This window comes from Sceloporus occidentalis, unplaced genomic scaffold, assembly GCF_023333645.1.
Source record: "Sceloporus occidentalis isolate IW3139 unplaced genomic scaffold, rSceOcc1.0.p SCAF_3, whole genome shotgun sequence".
NCBI lineage: Eukaryota > Metazoa > Chordata > Lepidosauria > Squamata > Phrynosomatidae > Sceloporus > Sceloporus occidentalis.
Genome location: NW_028316983.1, coordinates 221,461,664 through 221,483,863, shown reverse-complemented (window position 1 = coordinate 221,483,863; position 22,200 = coordinate 221,461,664). Strand labels below are relative to the sequence as shown.

At 40.6% G+C, this 22,200-nt stretch overlaps 1 protein-coding gene across 3 annotated transcripts in view; it reads left to right on the top strand.

Moving 5' to 3' along the window:
- LOC149317538 (E3 ubiquitin-protein ligase RNF19A) overlaps window positions 1–18,477 on the top strand; it is a 53,112-nt gene extending 34,635 nt beyond the window's left edge. For all 3 annotated transcript variants that reach the window (XM_089517721.1, XM_089517719.1, XM_089517720.1), the window contains 7 exons: window positions 5,243–5,387; window positions 6,533–6,695; window positions 9,552–9,666; window positions 10,285–10,446; window positions 12,598–12,811; window positions 13,348–13,491; window positions 16,331–18,477. In XM_089517721.1, the coding sequence (XP_089373847.1) occupies window positions 5,243–5,387; window positions 6,533–6,695; window positions 9,552–9,666; window positions 10,285–10,446; window positions 12,598–12,811; window positions 13,348–13,491; window positions 16,331–17,021 (1,634 nt within the window). In that variant the 3' untranslated portion in view covers window positions 17,022–18,477. The remainder of the gene's footprint in view (window positions 1–5,242; window positions 5,388–6,532; window positions 6,696–9,551; window positions 9,667–10,284; window positions 10,447–12,597; window positions 12,812–13,347; window positions 13,492–16,330) is intronic.
- The last annotated feature ends 3,723 nt before the right edge of the window (window positions 18,478–22,200 follow it).

The following is a 22,200-nucleotide window of genomic DNA, read 5'->3' as shown; positions in this document are numbered from 1 at the left end:
AATCTCTTTTCTTGTAGCTTGCATCCATTGTTCTGGATCCTATTCTATTGTTTTGGAACAGAATGAACTATTTCTAGAGTTGAAAACTTAACTTGTACTCTAAATTTCTCCTCTTAGATTTTATAGATCTCAACATTTATATTTCTGTTCTGAATCATTGGTGGGGTGGGGGTGGTCACAGATGTTGGATGACTGCAATGCTAAGGTCACCACTCTTCTGGATGCCTGAGCAGAATATGCTTCATTGTTTACATTGAAGTACAAAGTTGACTTTGATCTGGTGATGGCTCATTCTGTGTTACAAGCCTCTGGCTTTCGGGAATGGTTTTAGATAGAAAGGGGCTACAAGGGAAAAAATATGGAGAAGTCCCAGTGTGTGCATGGTGTTCTTTACACAGCTATTTGGATACTGGCCTAAAGGCAAAATATTGTACATTCAGAAGATGGCCGGAGGCACAATCACTACTAGTGGGTTTCCTTGTGTTTAAATGTGTTTGTAGTATCTTGCAATGATGTTGGCCGCAAGCCACCAGCTTCATTGATGATATTAATATTCCCAATATTTTCACTAGCTTCGTTAGCCATAATTGTCAGTCTAGCTCTGCTCTCATTCAGGAGACATATTCAAGGTCATCATGTACAAATCAGAATGGAGAACATGACATTAAGAGCGTATATAATGAAACAAGGAGGTCTTCATTCCAAAGCATTGGTGCAGGACTCAAACATGCTGTTCAGTTTGGCGGGAAAACATCTGAGCTCACTGACAGCATTGTATTTGAAGTGAGCATGCAATATAAAGGCAGACTACTCGAGTTGAAACAAATTGCATCCAGGCGAATGGGAACTGCATCTGGAAGTATTTCTAAAACTTCAGCAGAAGTGGGTCCATTCACAGTGGACCTGTTTGCAAAAGCAAAGAATGCACAATTGCAACAGTACGACTGCATAGATGGGAGCAATACAGCAGAAGTGAATGATGCATTGATGATCTCATGGCCCAAGGGGAGGCAGTATGCTTTCCCGCCCATTGCAGTAATTCAGAGGGTCATACAGAAGATACATCAAGAACAAACAGTAGTGGTGTTGGTAGTGCCTCATTGGCTACAATGACCATGGTTCCCTCAACTTCTTCAGATGTCGGTAGATCAACCATACAAACTGCCACACAGGGAATACCTTTTAAGTCAAGGGCCAATTGTACATTTAAACCCAGATGGCTCAATTTGATGGCTTGGAGATTGGGCACCAGAATATATTCCACAGTGGTGGTGGAAACTGTCATGTCATCGAGAAGAAACTCAACAAAATCAATATATGCAAGGACATGGAAAACATTTGGTAAATGGTGTCTGGAAAGGAATATAAAATTCATGGAAGTGAACATTAAGCATGTGTTACAATTCTTACAAGACGGTTTAGAAAAGGGTCTCAGGCTAAATACATTAAAAAGGCAGGTAATGGCATTATCAACAGTTCTAGAGTTTGGTGGTGTAGCATTATCTGGACAGCTACATATAAAATGTTTCTTAAGAGGAGCTACTTTTAAATTGTTACCAACTAGATATAGGTGTCCATCATGGGATTTGAATCTAGTACTCAACAGATTAACGAAGCCACCCTTCAAACCAATGTGAGAGGCTACTTTAAGAATATTGTCTTACAAAGTTGCTTTCCTGGTAGCGATAACTTCAGCAAGGAGAATTTGGGAATTGCAAGCTTTGTCCGTAAACTCATTGTAGAATAGAAAAGGACACAGTGGTATTAATGTTAGATCCAATGTTTATACCAAAATGCCCAAACAATTATATGATATGAGAGGTTTTGTATCTACCTACCTTTTGTCCTAACCCCAGACATCCAGAAGAGTTGAGGTGACATACATAGGATGTGAGAAGGGCCATAAATGCATATATAAAGAGCAAAATCTTTAAGAAAAACAGAGTCATTATTTGTTTCCTATAATCCAAACCATCAAAAATGATTATAGGAAAATGGATAAAAGTGTGCATCTTCTCTGTTACGACTGGAAAAAGAAATTAAGGCCAGGAGCAATTTGGCCCCATTCAAAAAAATTAGATTGTGCCTCTGGCCATCTTGTGAATGACAAATTGGATTTACCATGAAGATTCATTCAGAGATGGCCAGAGGACCAATCCATACCCACTCTAAATAAATAAATTAATATATAAATATAAATTAGATAGATAGGAAATTAGGATCGTTAAGGCTTTATAAATAAACTGACTGAGGAGGACAGGAGGTCAACGGACAGCAACTGAAAAAGAAAGTTGCCTCCTGCAGACCTAGTTGACATGAGGAAACCCATTAGTAATGGATTGGTCTAAACCATTCGGGCATAACACTCCAGCCATCTCTGAATGAATTTTCCTGGTTGATCCAATCTGTCATTTATTTGGACTTCTTGCTATCACAAAGTCTCAGAGTTGTTTTACCCTAAAAGGTGGTGGTGCAGACTTGGGGTCACCATTAACAATGTCAGCATCTTCCTGGCATGTTGGGGGAATTATTAGCTCAAAAGAAGGCCTGTGAGAAGTGGGTAACATAAGGGGATCTTTTAACCTGTTTATACTAACTGCAGAGACACTCTGGTTTCATTGAATAAGAGAGTTCTATGTAACGTGTGCAAAAATGCACTTAAACACACAAATACAATGCAATCTTAAGAACAATACAAGGCTAAGAGAATGGAAGGTGTGATGGTTGGATAGCTAGAAGTCAGGAATTAGAGAGGGTGATAATTACCAGTCCTGAAGAAAGGGGGTTCCACAGAAGATGGGAGAGTGGCTCAGATAGTATCTGAGAGTGACTCAGTAAGTAAGAGGAACCTTACGTGCACAAAGGGTCCGTGGGCAAACTGTGAACATGAGGTGACTATGTCTGGGACTGATATTTATAGCCAATTTCATAGCCTCAAGGGGTACTTGATGTTATCCCATGGTGTAACAAAGCTTGATGTGTTTCCCATGGAATTAAAAGGACTCCAGAATGACTGATGGCTTTAACTCTAGAGTGACAAAACATTGATAGGATTTGAGAGCCCCTGGATAGTCAGACAGTAAAGCTGAATAGTGGCACAGCCTGGGAATGAAGTATAGGACAGTGATGACGAACCTATGGCACACATGCCAGAGGTGGCACCCAGAGCCCTCTCTGTGGGCACATGCTGTTGCTCTAGCACAGAGTTTGCCAGAGTTTCTTACTAGAAAGCCAGAGGGATGTGGCACTTGCAATAAATAAGTGCAGTCTGGATTGCAGTTTGGGCATTCGGTCTGTAAAAGGTTCACCATCACTGGTATAGGGTATGCTTTTTAACTATTTTTGTGATTAGATGTGCTTAGTTTTCATTGCAAGAGGAGATGCAGAAAGCCTGGGGGAGGATGCAGTAAGCAGCAAACCCATTTAACTTTTATTTTAGTACTATCTAGGTCTCCAGTGTGTCCTCAGGCCAACAATCCTTCTTACATGTGTAACTTCCTAGTGTTCCAAAGGTCATGGTGACCTCTTCAAAACATGTCTGATGCTAGATATCAAATACGAAAATATGAAACCCCATATTCAGCGAGAGAAGGGTGTAGGGTATGCTAATAATGGGCAGACAAAATCACTGTCTTTATTAGAGAGGAAGGCACAGTTAAGATCATAGCTACCCCAGCCACTTTTTGCTCAAAAAGCAACATTGGGAGGAGACAATTTTAGAGCAAAGAAACAGGCTAGAGTGTATCTTTCCCATTTTTATATTTGAAATCATTATTTACTAAAGTTGTGTCTCTTATATAAGAATCTATTTATTTGTTACAGCTTCATGTGAAACACATCAGTTAAGCCCTGAGTAATAAGAGAATAATAATAAAAAGAATAAGAGCCAGTGTGGTAGAGCATTGGACTGTGACTCTAGAGATCATGGTTTGATTCCCCAGTTAGCCATGGAAGTGCTCTGGCTGACCTTGGGTGAGTCACACAGTCTTAGCCACAGAAAACCCCATCCATAGGTTCACTTTAGGGTCACCTTAATTTAAAATTAATTTAAGGCACACAACAACAACAATAAGAGAACTAGGAAGGAGACTACTGTAGTCAAGGGTAGCTTATATTTTCTGAACAATCTCGATTAATCAGTAATGGCTTCAGTGGCGTCATTAGAGTTAGTGTTACCTGGTGTGGCAACTCATGGTGTCACTCACCATTGACCTCTTCCCATCCCACACAATACAGAATCTTTAATAGTGCTTTTGTTACTAATGCTGCTTATAAATCATAATTCCCCTATGTCACTAAATGTAACGGCAGTAGTTGTGACATAAACAACTAGCAAAATTTCTCCTCTCACTCTGGCCCCACTCACACCATCTCTTCTGCTGAGCTTCAGCATTTTAAAGGGACATGGGTGAACACCACAGCTCATTCCTGCCTAAAGGCAGATGATTGGGGACCAGTACTATCACCCTCCTTAGGGTGTCACCTGGTGTGGTCTACACACTACTAGCAATGCCCCTGATGTTCTTCAGTTACCTTCAGAAGACTCTGAATAGCTCAAATTGTAGAGGCTTATTTGTGGGTATGGATTTTGTTGTTGTGGCCTATATCTGAAATCCAAATTGTTATAATCTGTTTAAAGTGCATTCAGCCATGAATATTTAGCAGAACATACTCAAATAAATACAGTAAGCCCTCCACATTTGCTGGGGTTAGGGGTGCAGGACTCCAGTGAAAATGGAAAAAACCGCAAATTAAAAAAACACTGGATTTTTTACCTGAGAGAACACCTGTCTGGGAATCTCTAGATTCTCCAGCACAAATCTGTGGTCAACATCTGCCAGAAATTGATCACAGAATTGCTCTGGACGATCTACAAATGCCGTGAAAAGTGTTCTCACTAGGAATCTCTTAAGTCCTCAAGCATGATCTCTGGCAGACATTGACAATAGAGTCATGCTGGAGGACCTAGAGATTCCAAAAAAGAACATACTGATGAAATCGGTGAATACCAAACCCACAAAAGTCAAAGCTGCAAATGTGGAAAGGTAACTGTACAAGTATAGATGGAATTAATAAAGCACACAGATATATATTGGGTTCAGTGACATTTACACCATATTATAATGCTTGGAAATGGAAGTATCTAGTTAAAATTCAAAAAACATTTTCAAACTATATATAGTTTAATTGTATTTGTTTTTGGAAGCAATATGGTCATTAAGTTTTTTTCCTTTCTAAACAGCTGATGACATAAAGCCATGCCCACGATGTGCTGCTTATATAATAAAGATGAACGATGGAAGCTGCAATCACATGACATGTGCTGTCTGTGGTTGTGAATTCTGTTGGCTATGTATGAAGGAGATCTCAGACTTGCATTATTTAAGGTATATATGGGAAACAGTTTTAAAATAAAATTTATATTTTCCTAGGTAGTGCATATTTAATATACAATGGACCCTTCCTATCTGCCAAGATTCAGTCCCATGCCCCACTATGGATACCAAAAGACCCAGACAGTTGTGTCCTATATTATTTAATGGCAGCAATGTGCATGCGGACACATCAGCACATCTGTGTGCACATGCTGCCATTGAATATCACGGGACATGTCAATCAATGGGTGGTCAAATCCATAGATTGCTAGCCCGCCAATTCTAAGGGCCCACTCTACAGCATAATCTAATCCACTGTAAAATTCTGTTTTCCTAACACATCAAATTTGAAAGTGTTTGAGAGGGAAACCTCTTGATGTTAGACAAAGCCGGGTTCTCTGGTAGGATCTTTACTGCAGAAGTCCATGATAGTGTTTACCAAAGTACCTTCCAGGTTTTCTGCCTTATCTGTTACACTGCAGTTTTGTTGTTCTTGTAGTCTATCAGTCTTGCACTCTGATTTCTTTGGGTGGCATTGTTGGTTCCCATCTCTGTTCCACACCCCATTGTTAAAGACTTTGGAGTTATGAAGATATGTGGAATATACATACATACATACATATATATAATACATTTATATATATACACATATATTTAAATGTTAAAAAATGTAAATGTAAAAAAGAAGTAAGTAAAACTGCCAGTCTTAATCCCTTTCTTTATTGGAGACAGAGCAACACAAATCTCAATCTGACAAATGGTTTTCAATAAATTGACCAAAGCAGGATGTCAAATACACGCCCATCCCAGGCTAAAAAAGCCTCATTTGAGATGTAGGCTGAAAAACATTTGTTCAAGCTTGAGTTATTAAATTATAGCCATAGCTCCCCAGTTTCAATTATGTAAAAAGACATATTCACATGCATTCAAAAAAGTATATGTAAAATAAAATTTGTACTTCTGGAAATGTATTTTCATATTACTCAAGTTTCTCCCTGCTCAAAATTTATTTATTTATTTATTTAAATTGGACATTCAAACATTAGGGAATGGATTGTTCTCTGTTAGTTAAGATTTTGATTACATATAATACTTACTTAGGACTGTTCTCTCTCTTAGTCATTGGTTGACGAGACTTAATTGAAAACATTTTGTAGTCCCTCAGGTTGTACCTTCTGGGGGAAAAAACCATGGAGTCGGAAGAAGAAAATATTGTGGCAGCTGGGAACGCTTGTTGGTGCACCTGTTGGAATTGCCTTAATAGCAGGCATTGCTATTCCAGCTATGATTATTGGAATCCCTGTATATGTAGGGCGAAAGGTAAAGTGGCTGTATTTATTTTAAAATGTTGCCTCTTTGAGGTAGGTAGATCCCTGTAGGTAACTAACTTTCCTTCGTCCCACCGGTTTCATGCGTCTTTTGTGTTTGGGCAGCATTTCAGGGTCTGGATGGACAAATGGCCCATTCTCAGGTTCATTGTAATCTGAAACCAAAACGAACTGACCATCTTTGGCTTTTGTTCACAGTGCACATTAGGATATCCACACTTATCACACATGAAGCGTTTTTCATTGGGCTTATCTCCTTGCTGGATCTGAGGGTTAGAATACTGCTATTGATTAGATTTGGGCTGTTTAATAGGTTTGGGGTGACCCAGAAATGCAGGAGTGCCAGCTTTGTGTGACAGGTTTTGAGGCCTCACTTTTTTTGTGAAATTAGTGTCAAGTCTGGCTTTATGGATACCATGTTCATGGGCAGTAGCTGCCTTCCCCAGGCTTCTTCCCAAGGGTCTGCATCTGAACCAGCATCTTTCAGCATTTTACAGTCCTTTTCCAGCACATGTAATGCACAGTCTCACTTGGGACTTGCTTTAAGAACTGTTCCAACCCAGACTGGAAGTGAAGTTCTTCCACCCTGTTAGCCTTTACGCCGTGTTGAAAACAAGATTCCAGACATAGCTTTGAGTGCCTCCTAGCTGCTTTTACTGCAAGGCCCAGATGTAGGCTTGTCAGTTCCACATACATGGTAAAATTGTTCATGTCCCACTCTGATACCCTTCTGGAAGAAAGCACTACTGTTCTTCAGAGACGAAGTGCCCCCTGTTCAAGAGCCAAGGAAGAGATCAAAACTAAACTAAACTATACTAGATTTGTCTTGGCTATCAAAGCAAGGCTTACCACTTTAAAGGGAATCACAGAAAGGCTAACTCAGAAAAAGATTCCTTCCCCCCTTCCCCAAACTAGGCAGACTCAAGAACCAAGAGGAAGAATTTTGATGTTTCCCCCACTTTAGGTGGAGGAAAGCCCTCCTTTTTGGGAAAAGCAGTCCCTGGCCTGACAAAACACCCCAAAAGAACAAGAAAGAAAGGGAAAAATGCTTCCTTTCTTCTGCAAAGCAGATAATCCTGCAGGGCTACTGCTGCCCCTGCCCTGTTTGGATACCACCCTCTGACTGGACCCGAGGGAGAGAGTGATGGGGGACGACGACTCTCTTTCACCTAGTACCCACATGCAGCTGCTGCTTCTCCTTTGAGATAATGCAGGAGAGAAAAACAAGAAGAGAAGTGCTTACTAGCAGCCAGACTCTCCTTCCAATCAGAGTGAAGAAAACAACCTAGCTTTATTCACACGTGGCATTGACACTATTGGACACCCTTCCCTCTCATGAGAGAGCTGATGCCCTTCTGGTCTGACCGGGTGAAAGACAACATTTAGACCAAAACAGAAAAGGCAGCATCACTGTCAGATCTTCCTTCCCACCTTCCCTTTGTGGACAGAGGGCAGAGCTACTTGGAGACAAAAGGCACTGGCTTAAGGAAGAGAACCTCCTCAGCAAAGGCATATGCAAAGGCTTATGGAGAAAGAGTAGAAAAGAGAGGATATGTTAAGGAAAGTTACATTCTAAGCAAGCAGATCTTACTTTAGCAAGGCTTCATATTTATGAAGGTGCCTTCCTTCTGGCTAGGAGTAATTACAAAAAAATTCTCATATTCGTGGTCAGAAACCATGGTCAGAAAGAACAAATGCCCTAACATTAACTAGCTAAATATTCCTATTCAATTCACAATACTATGTTTGGTATTCTGGGTCATTGGATTTCTCTAGGAAGTTGGGAGTCTGGTTCTCATTTTTTAGACTTCCCTAGAGTTAGTGGGATAGGCAGCACTTCTCCTAATTTTCCTTCAGATCTCTTACACCTCTTGACACCATGGTTTGTAACAGTCTGGAAATTGTCTCTGTCAAGCAGTTCATCCCAATATGGCTTTTGTGTTTTCTCCTGATCCTATGTACTGCCAACCTTAAAAATGTAATCTAACCTAGTGTCATTTATTACACTTTGTTTCCCTGGGGATGAGCCCATGTTCCTCAGCTGTGTTGCCAAAGATAATGGTGGGGCCCATTTTCACAACAAACATTGTTTTGCCACAGGGCAGGTTTTACTTTTAAATCAGCCTAGTGGATTACCTTTTAATTGGGAGAGAGAAAGGAGCCTGTAACCCTGTGGATATTCCTTGACTTCTCGTGCATTTCATATTATCAATCATAGTTTCCTTCTAGACCAGCATTACAAGTTTGAAAGTTGGAAGAACAGCAATAGAGTGTTTCTGTTCCTATCTGTAAGTTTGTGTCCCAAAGGTAGCATTGAGTGACCATACCTTGACCCCACCACTGTATGGATAAGGGCCATGGAGTTCTCCTTAGGAGATTTGAAATAAAGTGTCACATGTAAGCTGATTATATCTACTGATGGGAAAGAAGTGAGTGAGTCAGATTAACATGCAGTTGAGGTATGCAACATGTGAATCTTTGGTGTACAGAAAACACTGTGAGAGAAAAATGACTTTTTGAGGAATGAAGAGAGAGTGTTTTGGGATGGTTGTATGATATATGCAAGAAAAAGTACCAATATAAAAATGGTGGATTATATTTACAAGTTAGTATGCCACAAGATGGAGACTTCATAAAAGATTCACCATGTGCATACCAAATGGAAGTAGTGGAGTCTTAGTTTTCATTGTTTAGGGTCATTCTGAAGATATTTAAAGATACTTGTTTTAAAATAACAAGAACAAGATAAAGATAAATCTGTTAAAGGAATCACTTGTGTTTTGTAACATGCTCGCTATCATCTGCATTATATTCTCTAAAATCTACTTTCTTTCTTTTTCTCATAAAGATTCACAATCGCTATGAGGGCAAAGACATTTCAAAACATAAGAGGAATTTAGCTATTGCAGGTGGTGTAACCTTGTCTGTAATTGTTTCACCCGTTGTAGCTGCAGTCACTGTAGGTAAGTACATTTACTGGCTTAAAAGATTAGGAAAATATTTTCTTAAATAACTTATTCTTTATTACACCAAGTTAAGTCATTAGGTATATCTTTATTGAAATACAGGGCACAAATGGATATTAGTTACATTGCAGGCTTTATTACTGAACTTAATTCTTAAAAGTATGATTGACTAGTTTAACAATTTAAGAAGCTGAAATGTAATTCCTTTTCCTGGTGTTTGGCCCAGTTATCTTTCGAAAAGTAGTAGCATTCTGTCTGAAAAATGGAGTCTTGGCTTAGATCTGTGAGTGCTTAGTACATGTTTATATGGGCCCATTAATCTCAATGGAAGCATAGGATCCATAGTTACAAAAATGTGTACCTACTTCTTCTAGTTATATTAAAAGGGAAGGTACTGTGGGCATAGACTTCCATATTGCTGTTCTGTATGCAGCCAGAGTCCATGAGATTGGTTTGAGTTGTCTTACTGTGTTTTAAAGTCAGTATTCCCCCCCCCCCTTTATGTTTATTTTGAACAGTAGTAGTCTCTTAAATTGTACATTTAGGAAACACCTTTTAAAAAATATATACATGATGTATCTGAATTCATTGTAATATATTTCATTTTCTTTGCAGGTATAGGTGTCCCAATTATGTTGGCGTATGTGTATGGAGTAGTTCCCATTTCCCTTTGTCGAAGTGGAGGTTGTGGTGTATCTGCTGGGAATGGAAAAGGTGTCAGAATAGAATTTGATGATGAAAATGATATAACTGTTGGTGGAACCAATGCAGCAGTAGGTAAGAGATGTTACTTTTTGATATGTGATGGCCCATATTGCTGCAGCTACCAGGCTAGTAAGGTCCTTATTGACCCATGTAGCAAGAGTATGACACCTTGCATGCTTACATAGCTATGAGCCTTGATTTCGTAGCAAAGTATTGGTGAGTTTCTTTTCCACGCCGCAACCTAGAGTGATCCTGCTCTGTTGGGTTGAATAGCTGCATTCTGCAGCTACTGGAGCCATTTAACTCAGTAGGAGCTTAACAGCAGACTAGTTCATAGATCCCTTCTCTATTGATGATCACTTTAAATCTGCAGTTAATTCTTTGCAATGACTCCAATTAGAAAATAGTTAAAAGTTCATGCTAGATACTGCTTGCTCCCAGCAATACAGTTCCCCCTAGCCTGTTTTTCATTGAAAACTTTAAAAGCCTGTTGGAATAAAAAGCTTTTACACTGGTGCCTCGGGATACGAAATGATCGGGTTACGAAATTTCCGGGATACGAAAAAGTTGGATTGGCAAAAACTGTTTCGGGTTACGAAATATTTTTCGGGTTACGAAATTCATTTCGGCGCGAAATTCAAATGCTGCAAAGTGCAGCTATAGGCTTTCCAGTGCTAACGGATTAATTTTTGGGTTACGAAAGGAATGGCGGAACGAATTAATATCGTAACCCGAGGCACCAGTGTAGTTGGATGCCATCTGCACCCCAAAAGTCCTGACAACCTCTCCCAGCAGTTTCATGTATATGTTAGCAGAACCTTGGGGACAATGGCCAGAGGGTCAGACAAAAGTCCCCCCAACACCACCCTGGTTTGCCCCTCCAATGCCTTCCCATCTCAATGGGGTGGCCCAGAAGGATGCTATGGTGATTGGTATCAAAAGCTGCTCAGAGGTCTAGCAGAACTAACCGGGACACACCTCCTGAGTCCAGTTTCTTATGTAGGCTATCTGCCAAGGCAACCACAGCCAGATTTAAATAGTTGCAGATAATCCATTTCATCCAGAAACTCCTGGAGCTGGAGGCCACCACATGCAGTACCTTGCCCAGAAATTGCATGTTGGACACTGTCCAATAATGATCTATTATAGAGGAATCGGGGGATGGCTTTTTTAAACCAAGGCCTCACAATTACTTTCTTTAGACAAGTTTGAACTCTGCCTTGTTGTAAGGAGGACTACCTCCGTCACCCACTCAGCCAGTCCCCCTCTGGCCTGTTTAATAAGCCAAGAAGAGCAATGTCTTGACTCTCACCTCTCCAAGGATCCTGTCTACATCCTGAGGCTGCACAAATTGAAAAGTATCCAATAGCAATGGACAGGCAGGAGCCAAGATTACAGCCACTGGATCTGTATCATTACAGCATCCATACTGGAGCAGATCTGAATAAGTTTATCTGCAATGTGTCATGGAAATTCTTCATAGCAGGCTGTTGCGTGGTCTACATGTTATATTTGAGGACCAGAGAGTAATAAACCTCTGATTGCTCTCTTGAATAGCTCCTTTAAGGTGCAGTGGTAGCAGAAAAAAAATATACTGCTCTTCCTTGTCTTCTAGCAATATTCCATTGTGTTCTTTTTTTGTTGTTTTGTTACTCTTGGTTTGTAAAAATGGTGTGGGAATTTTAATAAATATGATAAAACAAAACTCGCTGGTGGTCTTGATTTCTGGAACAGAATCAGTGTTATTTGTAACCCGGTTCTGGAGGAAGATCTCCGATTATTCTCAATATTAATCTCAGAATAGCAGAATTGCAATCTAGAATATGGATTGTGGGAGTAATTGTATTGTCCCTGCTCCCCGTTTCTTTTCAAGACAAAATTAAGGCACTTTGGAGTTAAAATTGCTCTTTTCCATTTACAGTACTTTGTAACTTTCCCATAGTCAGTTATTGAGTACATGCTTTCTTGCGCCAAACTGGGACCAGTAATAATTTAATTTAATAATAATTTGTTTTATTTATATACCGCTATTCCAAAGATCATAGCGGTGAACAGCAAGTAAGCTAATTTGCCCCCAACAGTCTGGGCACTCATTTTAGCGACCTCGGAAGGATGCAAGCCTGAGTCGAGCTTGGCATTAGTTCACTCTCAGTTCACGGGCTGGATGGAAAAGCCTACCTTATTTCTGTTAATTTTTAAAATTATTACTTTTTTCAAATGTAGATACCACATCAGTAGCAGAGGCACGTCATAACCCTAGCATTGGTGAAGAGAGTGTTGGAGGATTAACTGGAAGCCTGAGTGCAAGTGGGAGCCATATGGACAGAATTGGAGCCATTCGAGATAACCTGAGTGAAACAGCTAGCACCATGGCTCTGGCAGGAGCTAGCATAACAGGAAGTTTGTCAGGAAGTGCAATGGTCAATTGCTTTAACAGGTAAAAGAATCTGTTCAGTGTTCACCCAGATTTTAGCCAGCTTTCAGTTTTGTGTCTGAGCTGCAGTTATCACTGAAAACATGTTTATACTTTGCATCTGCTTACTGTGATGCTGTAATTGCAAAGTCTTTTGATCACAGCTTGATATATAGGCATTTTAAAAACAGTGATCGAATATATTTGGATTGAGGAAGAGTTCTTCCTGATTTCTGTAGCTCTCAACTACAGTGAGTAATGTGAAACTATAGCAATAAGGAATTCTGTCGTTAGATCTATGTATGACAGAGTTAATCCTTGAATTTTCAGGAAGAAACAAAGTCTACAGTACTTGTCATCTTTAGACTGTTGGGGGGGGGGGGCAGCAGTATTAGCCTGGCAACCCATTTTGAGTATTTTTGGGTTTACCACTATATTGTATACAGAATTGATTTTCCCTACCACAGAATTTAGAAAGGTGAGTCATAAAAACTCTTTAACTCCAATATAGTATGAAAACTAAATATAATTATTAAAATAATATTGAATTTCTCCCAAAGGTTGGAAGTCCAAGCAGATGTGCAGAAGGAAAGATGCAGTTTGAGTGGAGAATCAGGCACCGTTAGCTTAGGAACAGTTAGTGACAATGCCAGCACCAAAGCAATGGCTGGATCCATTACAAATTCCTACATCCCATTGGACAGGTAAGACTGATGGAGTAGAAATTTGGTTGAAAGGGAACTTAAATAGCTCAAGTAATACTAAGGCAAAAAATTAAGTATGCAAGTGCTAGAATCATTAGCAATGGCAACATAAACGAATTCTAAACTGAAATGTCTTTAGTGTGATTGTGACCAGTCTTTAGAATATTTAGAGCTTTATATCTTTTTAAAAACAAGATACTGGTTCCCAAACTTTGGTCCTCCAGGTGTTTTGGACTTCATCTCCCACAAACCCCAGCCAGCTTGGCCAACTGTCAAGAATTCTGGGAGCTGAAGTCCAAAACATCTGGAAGATCAAACTTTGGAAATCACTGCCGTAGACCTCGCCTACCTGAAAAGTTTCCTTTGACCTGTAAGACATAGTAACCTAAATTCAGGTTTATAATGATGGGGTGTGGCTACTCACTGATAAAGGAAGGTATACTTTGTATTTCATATGCTGAAAAGCACTCTGTATTTCATGCATGTTTGTGTCTGTACATATGTGGGTAATTCCCCACTTGACCATGGAAATCCATTGGGTGATCTTAAGCTAGTCACACACTCTCACCCCCAGAAAGCCCAGTGATAGGTTCGCCTCAGGGTTGGAAATGACTTGAAGGCAAACAACAACAAAGGTGATTTAAAAAGAAAGAAATAGCACATCTCACAGGCCTATTCTGAATTCTGGAAAGATGCAGTTAATTTGTTTCCCTCTCCCTCTCTCTGTGGACGTTATCAGACAAGGGAAATTGGCAGTATAATCCAGTGGCAATCCGAACGCAACCCATGGGGTTTAACATTATTACGTGATAGTCTACCACACGCAATTTCAGGCAATGGGAAGTCAGTCTGAACGCAATCATGGGGTTTCACGTTACTGCGTGAGAGGTGATCACACGCAATTTCGGGCAATGGCAAGCTATTTTTGGGCAATGGGAAGTCAGTTCAAAAACAATTTGAATTCCTGTAAATTCACTGAACTAGCGAATTCACATGAATGCGTTCTGGCTATAGTTATAAAAAGTCTCCCCAGTGTCAATCACTTTACAGTTGCCTACTTTAAACTTCATTTGTCATTTTGAGCCTCTTTCCCTTTGTTTTGAGGGGTCATTTTGGAATTCTTTGCTATTACTTTGTGTTTGGTTGTTGTATGCCTTCATTTTATTTCAAAATGATGGCCCTAAGGTCAATGTACCAGAGAGGTTTCTTGTCAACATTTGTTCAGGGGGGTTGTTTTCATTGCTTTCCTCTGAGGTTGAGAGATGAAAGAGTGACTTTCTCAAGTCACCTAGTGGGTTTCCATGGCTGAGCAGGAATTTGAACCCTGGTCCCCAGAGTCATAGTGCAACACTCAACCCACTACCCCACACTGGCTCTGTGCTTCTTGTTTTATCTAATCTAAATAATGTATCAGCAGCAGTAAATTTGCCTAGTATATGGTCCAGCCATTTTCCTGAGCATTTATGAACAAGTTCGTAAGCACTAGTCCTCAAGAACCAGGAGCTCTTTGCACTGAACCCGCAAGCCTGTTACTTCTCAGCCTTCCCATCCTCAAACTGAAAGAGAACACAAAAAGTAGCCAGGAGGTTGCTAATTAAAGTTAACTCTTTCACGCTGCTGGACAGCGGTTAACATTTGGCCACAATGCTAACAGGGACTCCAAAACCCATCTGCCTGATGGCAAAGGCCCAGCTCATTACAGCAAGAAAGCTTGCAAAAAAAATTTCTGGTACAATTGGCCCTGCTGATTATCTCCCAGCCCCAGTAGTCCTGATCTGTAAAATAGGAGTACATATTTGTATTTTTGTCCATGTTTTGTTCTGCTGACCAGTTTTAGCATTCAAACAAAAATCTACCAAACAGTTATACCTTTATTGACCAATCAAAATGCTCAATATACTTGTTGCCAACATCTGAAGCCGCAATCCTGAATATTTTCCAGTTTTAGCATTGTGCGGGAAAGTACTGTAATGTTGATTTTTAGTTGTGTCCATTTCCATCAGTGAAGGGTGAAAATCTTCAGAGGGATTCTTCCTCCCTCTCATCCGATAGGCAGAAATGGTACAGATCTTTCCAGAGCGCCCACCTCTAAGGGTGTTTTCCTCTTTTACTGCTGGGAAATCCCTGATGTCCAATAGCCCATTTGTATTTTTCTCAATAAATAAATAAATAAATAATCAATCAATCAATCAATCAATCAATCTTAACTTCTCCCCAAGGCTCAAGACGGGGTATGATCCTTATGACTTGGTAACTTGGAATTTGAATCATAATAGCTATCTTATTTTAATGGGGTGTGGCTGGTAGTCAAGGATGTTGAACAAAGGTGGGGCAGTAACGTGCTCATAGCCCCCCACTTTGGACTATCAGTCTGTCTCATGTATGTTGATATCCATGAAGCAAGCAGCCAATTTTTTTTCTTTTAAATGAGATGATGTATTTAAGGGACTTATTTGTAAGGTGCATAGAGCTTATGGGACTGTTCAAGTAATATTTTCCCCCTATAAATGGCACAGAATATGCAAAGGAAAAGATGCCATGTTCTTATAAACTTCGTAATTTGGTTGGTATTCGCAACATCAAGCAGTAGAAGGAGTCTGATAACCACATGAAAGATTATAATATTTTAACATGTGAAATTACATATTAATGTTGTGTTACATAATTTTATGATTAAGGTTAAAATGGGTAGTTTGGGCCAGCAGATTGTTCCATCTTTTCTAATCTTTTAATTCTTTTTGCTAAAAGATTTTTTAAAATGTTTTAAATTTAACTAAGATAATGTTGCAGCTTGTTATATACTTAATAATGGAATTCTAACCGTTTTGTTTCCTACTAGGGATGGCAGCAGCATGGAAGTGCAAGTAGACATTGAATCGAAGCCCACAAAATTCAGACACAATAGTGGAAGTAGTAGTGTTGATGATGGTTGTGCTGCAGGACGTAGTAACGCTGGTTGTTCCTCAACCTGCTTGTCAGAAAACAAAGCTAGTGCCACCAAGTGGTCCAAAGATGCATCAGCAGGGAAAAAATGCAAAGGTAAACTAAGAAAAAAGAGTAGCATGAAGATTAATGAGACCAGAGAGGACATGGATGCTCAGTTGTTGGAGCAGCAAAGTACAAACTCCAGTGAATTTGACTCTCCCTCTCTCAGTGACAGTATCCCATCTGTAGCTGATTCTCATTCAAGTCATTTTTCTGAGTTTAGTTGCTCTGATATGGAGAGTATGAAAACCTCATGTAGCCATGGTTCCAGTGATTATCATACCCGCTTTACTACGGTTAGTATTCTTCCAGAAGTAGAAAATGACCATTTAGAAAACTCTCCACACCAAAGTGGCAATCCATTGCTTGTTCCAGCTGCTCCAAACTCAGAGGTTCCACAGCTGAGTTATATTGCTGAAGAATATGTTTATAATGGGACTTCAAGTGGTGCAGATGTGAGTACTATGGAAACACTGAAAGAAACAAACAATAATCATTCACAACATGCTGTCGAGTTAAACACTACAATCCAGACTGAAATTTAAACTTTCTTTTTGTGCTGCAGAAATGTGTTTACCACTAAGCGCCCTAGTCAGGTAACTTGAAGTGGCCAGGAGAAGGAAAGCTTCAATGCAATTTACTTTTTATATATGTCTCTATTAAGGCTTGTGTGGAACTCTGTTGCAGAACTATGTGAAGTAACATGAAGATTTTAACAAGTGCATTACAATGAAACAGTATGTTGATGTTTTGTATTCTTGCCATGACTTTGCTGAAGGTCTGTATTTGGTGTACTTGAATGGGGGGGAAAAGCTGGCTCACAATAAATGCTGGAATGATCGCTTGTTGAAAGTTTCATGTAGAACTCTCTTAAGTGAATTTCTAGGAACACAGAGGTAACAACATCATGCTGGTGTAAAACAGGATCTATGAAAACTGAATTGCTGTAAACATACCAAATATATTTCAGTGTGATAATTTTGTCTGGAGCAGAATGTAGTCTCTTTTAAGTAATACAGAGACACACATTCTTTGAGCAAGGTTATGGCATTTAGCTTAACTTTAAATACAAAAAAGGTACTTGAAATACGATAGTTAGCAAAATGACGTCTCCTTGTCAAGAGAATGGAGGTAATTTAATTAAACTTTCAACTGACAGCAGGAGATAAAGCTTATGATAGCTATATATTGTAAAATTTAAAATCATTTTAAGTTGTAATCATTGTATAGAATCTGATTGTCGCCTTTCACGAGGGGACTTTGTTATGCTGTTTAATTCTTTGTGCCTTTGGAGAAGACTGGGGTTCTAAGTGCCTGGTCTTATGATTTCACTGTTTAAAGTTTTCCAGAATGTTTTCTTTTGCCACCTTTTTGGAATCTAAAGGAAAACTATAGCAGATCAGTGGACTGTGGTAGATTAACAAGTATCATAATACTGAAGTATTAGCCGACCAAAGACTCACTCTGGCTTTTAGCGGTCAATTTTTCTGACATCCCTTTGCAAATCACATGCAGAGGAAAAAAGCACAGTGCAGAGCTTGCATATATACAGAAGCAGAGCTCCAAGTATGGATGGCTTTCCAGGGTCCCGCTTGCCTGCTTATGGATGCTGTTCAGCTGAACACAAGCTGAAGCTAGCTCAGGCATCTGCACTGCTAGATGTTTGCTACACAATTCATACTGATGTACCTCTGCCCCTCACCTGAGAGAGAGACGTGAATCTTGGCAGAACACTCTCCAATACTTTTGTTTTGTGGATTTTTATTTTTGGTAAGTTCCCATTAATGGTGCTACTGAAAGTTTAGTATATGAGAAGAAAGTTGCCATGGACTGCAGTCCTCTTCCATGGCTTCCCCTTACCGTTTTCTTTAATCAGCTAACACTAGTAGTGCCAGATACATTACTTGGTAACACTTGTTATGATATTTGTATATTTGCTATTTTCATTTGCTCAAGATGTGTGTAAACTGCATTTTACCAGAAATAAATGTCTGAGTACTATTTCATTTCTCTTCTCTCCACTGAACAAAAAACTGAGTCACAATATAGGTAATCATCAGTATTTTTTCTTGCAACGTTCTGAGTTCATTTCTCATATCTTTCACACCCAATTTATTGGCATGGGATGAAAAAGATGTTTGAAAGTATGATACCTGAAAGTAGAGTATCATGCATTTCAGTCCCCCACCCTCGACTGAAGTGAGCTTTTGATTTGAGAGTTCTTATGAATTGGATCATTTTCTGGCAGTGAAAGGCTGAACACTGTGAGATGGATTGCTCTTCCCTCTTGTCCCAGTAGGCAGGAATGGTACAGATTTTTGAGAAGTAGTAAGTGCAGACCTCTGATAAGGCCTGCCCTGATTCTTGCTTCACACACCATGGGTCATGTTTCTCTCTTGTTCTTCTTTGCTTCACAAGATCCCTTACAACAGCATCAGCCACAAAGAGGCTCTTTACCTTCCACATGTTCCTCAGTGAGACCCTCATGAATGGGAATTTCATTTCCCATGAAAACAAACTCCATTCTGTAACCTCTTTGCATTATTGATGGCCAACCTGTTAGGAGTGCAGGAACAAGGCTGAGGATCAGACAACAACAGCTTTAGAGACCAGGATGTTGCCAATATCATAGAGATGTCCAGGCATCTTGGGAGACCAAAGTCCGCCACTTCGACCCAGGGCAGGGAGGCCTGGGCTCAAGCCATGCCATGACCATAGAAGCAAGACAAGCAGTCACAGCATCTGCACTAGAGCAGGTACAACTAAGCCCCCTTTCCCTGATGGCAACCTTTGGAGACCTCAGTGAGGCAACAACTGGAAGCTTGAGAGGCTGGGTCTGCAAAATACTCCCAACTTGTGCAAGATAATGCCAGCCTGTAGCTAGGATTGCCATACCTCCTTTCTCATTAAGAGCTGCAACTCACAAGCCTGCCTGCTCATGGGTAGTCCTTGCTTACAAGTGGCTGTGACTTCCAAGCCACACAGCCAGTCGCTTTGGCTGGCAGTCATCCCTACTCATGAGCATCTGCAGCTACTAGCACTGCTATCCTTGAGTAGTCTTCCAGCTGTCTGGCAGAAGGTGCTGCCCAAGGCAACCTTTAATTGTGCAAGTAGAGGGGGAAGGAAGCCTCTCCCTGTAGCAGTGGTGGCAGGACGCAGGCTCAGTTGGTGGAACAGCAGCATTTGGTAACGGCTTCCCCCACCCACCCAGTATGTGGATTGGAACAAGCCTGCCTCCAGTAGCTGTTTCTGGCATGAGCTTAAATTATTCCAGCCTCCCCAAATTGTGATGTCTAAACTACAGGCCCTGTTTGTGCTTCCCTCTTTTCTGATTTTAGAGCAGAAGCTTGGAAACTAACAACCTAGGAAGGCAGAGGTCAGCCTTAAAATGCACAAGAATCCTATTCTCTCTCTTCATTGCTTTCCAGGCTTCCACTGCTATTTCCATTATTGCTGGAGCCTTTTTTTCTTCTGGGCAAAGAGCTGCCAAAGGTTATCCCAAGCGGTAGTGCCAGTTGAAGACAAGAGGATGAACAAATGGTTGCAACTTCCCATACTTGCAACACTGAGTTTCAGTGCTAGGACATAGACCTCAGCTTTGAAAGGTCAGATCTGTTTAAGATTTAATCATTGAAGCTCAGCTCTTACCCAAACAATGAGGGAAATCTTCCCTTCCTCCAGCCTTGCCTCAATTTGATATTCAAGGCTTACATGTGTTTAGGGAACTTAAATTATTTTTTTTCAAAACTTGGTGACAGTACAAGATGGCCCCATGGTACAACATGAGGGGGATTTACATCATAGGTGTTAACTGTAACAGGTAAAAAGGACAGCCAACTTTCTGGTATGGAATACAGGGAATTGCAGCAGGTTGTTTCCCAGAATCATAGAGTTGGAAGAGACTTCAAGAGCTGTTCTGTCCAACCCCCTGCCATGCAGGAAGACACAATCAAAGCACCTCCGACAGATGGTCCTCCAGACTGTTTAAAAACCTCCAAGGGAACATATTCCACTGTTGAACAGGTCTTACTGTCAGGACGTTCTTCCTAATGTTGAGGTGGAATCTCTTTTCCTGTGGTTAGCACCCATTGCTCTGGAACAGCAGAAAACAAGCTTGCTCCATCCTCACTATGGCAGGTTACAGACCGCCAAAAAATACGTAGTGACTACGTATTAGGGTTAGGAAGGTGCGGTGCTTCCGCACCCCCCTAACCCTAATACGTAGTCACTACGTATTTTTTGGCGGCGGCCATTCCAGACGGCCGCCGCCATGTTTACATCTTGGACGCATAGCGTCCAGACGTGTCACGGCGCCTATTTTGGAGCTTCTTTTTTGCTTCGTAATGGAGCCGCGCGGTTTGGCTGCAGCGGCTCCCTCACGGAGCAAACAGCAGCGGTAGATCGCCGCAAAGCGGTGGTTTATAACCCGCCTATGACACCCCTTCAGATATTTAAACAGGGCTATCATATCACCTCTTAACCTTCTCTTCTCCAGGTTAAATATACCCAACTACTTATATCTCTCCTCATAGAGCATAGTTAACAGACCATTCACCATTTTGGTCACCCTCCTCTGGACACGCTCTAGCTTGTCAAGATCCTTTTTGAATTGTGCCCAGAACTGGACACAGTATTCCAGATGAGGTCTGACCAAAGCAGAATAGAGTGGCACTATTCCTTCCCTTGATCCAGACACAATACAGTGCGCCTACATCATGTTGTGCAACGGAAATAGAATGGCACGTGCGCCGCATGCACAAGCCCCATTATTTTCAGTGGGGCTCGAGCATACGCACTATTTGCTTTACGCGGGGAGGTCTGGAACGGATCCCCGCGTAAAGCAAGGGCGCACTGTACTTCTACTGATGCAGCCTAGAATTGCATTGACCTTTTTAGCTGCAACATCACACTGTTGACATACATTCAACATGTCTGCCAGGACTCCTAGATCCCTCTTACATGTACTGTTGTCAAGCCAGGTCTTTCCCATCTTATATCTATGCATTTCATTTTTTCTGCCTAAGTGCAGTACGTTCCATTTCTCCCTGATGAAATTCATTTCGTTAGTTTTGGCCCAGCTTTCTAATCTATTAAGGTCATTTTGAATTTTGATCCTGTCCTCTGGAGTGTTAGCTGCTACTCCTAATTTGGTGTCATCTGCAAATTTCATAAGCATTCCCTATGTCCTTGAAGACAATGTACACACCCATCTGTGCCACCTTAGAGAGCAGTGCTGACCTGTCTAGAAGAGTAAGAAACACAGAACCTTTTTCCTAAGTTCTCCGTCTACAGAGAACAAAATACTGTAGTTCCACATGACAAAGTCTCTTTTTCCTTTCATAGAGAAGTTTTTTTTTTTTCATTTTTCCATAGGGTAGGAAGCTTTTAGTTTCCCCCTCAACAGATGGATCAAAGCCTGGATCACTTCATACTACAAGTCCTTTGGGCCCTTTTTACCTGGAGAAGCCATTGCTCACCACGTTGGGAATACTATTACACCAGTGGTTCTTGCCAATATGGCCCGTCTGATGGGCATCTACCAGACAGCCACCTGGATCTACAGAAGCATCATGGCATATAAGGATGCCCAGTAGGCAGTCAATAATAGTTTATGCATGGGATATTAGCAATTTGCTTTCCCACTTCTAATTTTGGGAACTCGTCTCGTAACAATATGTTCAGCCTTTTACTGCTGGGAAAAGAAATGTTGGTTCTTATGGCACA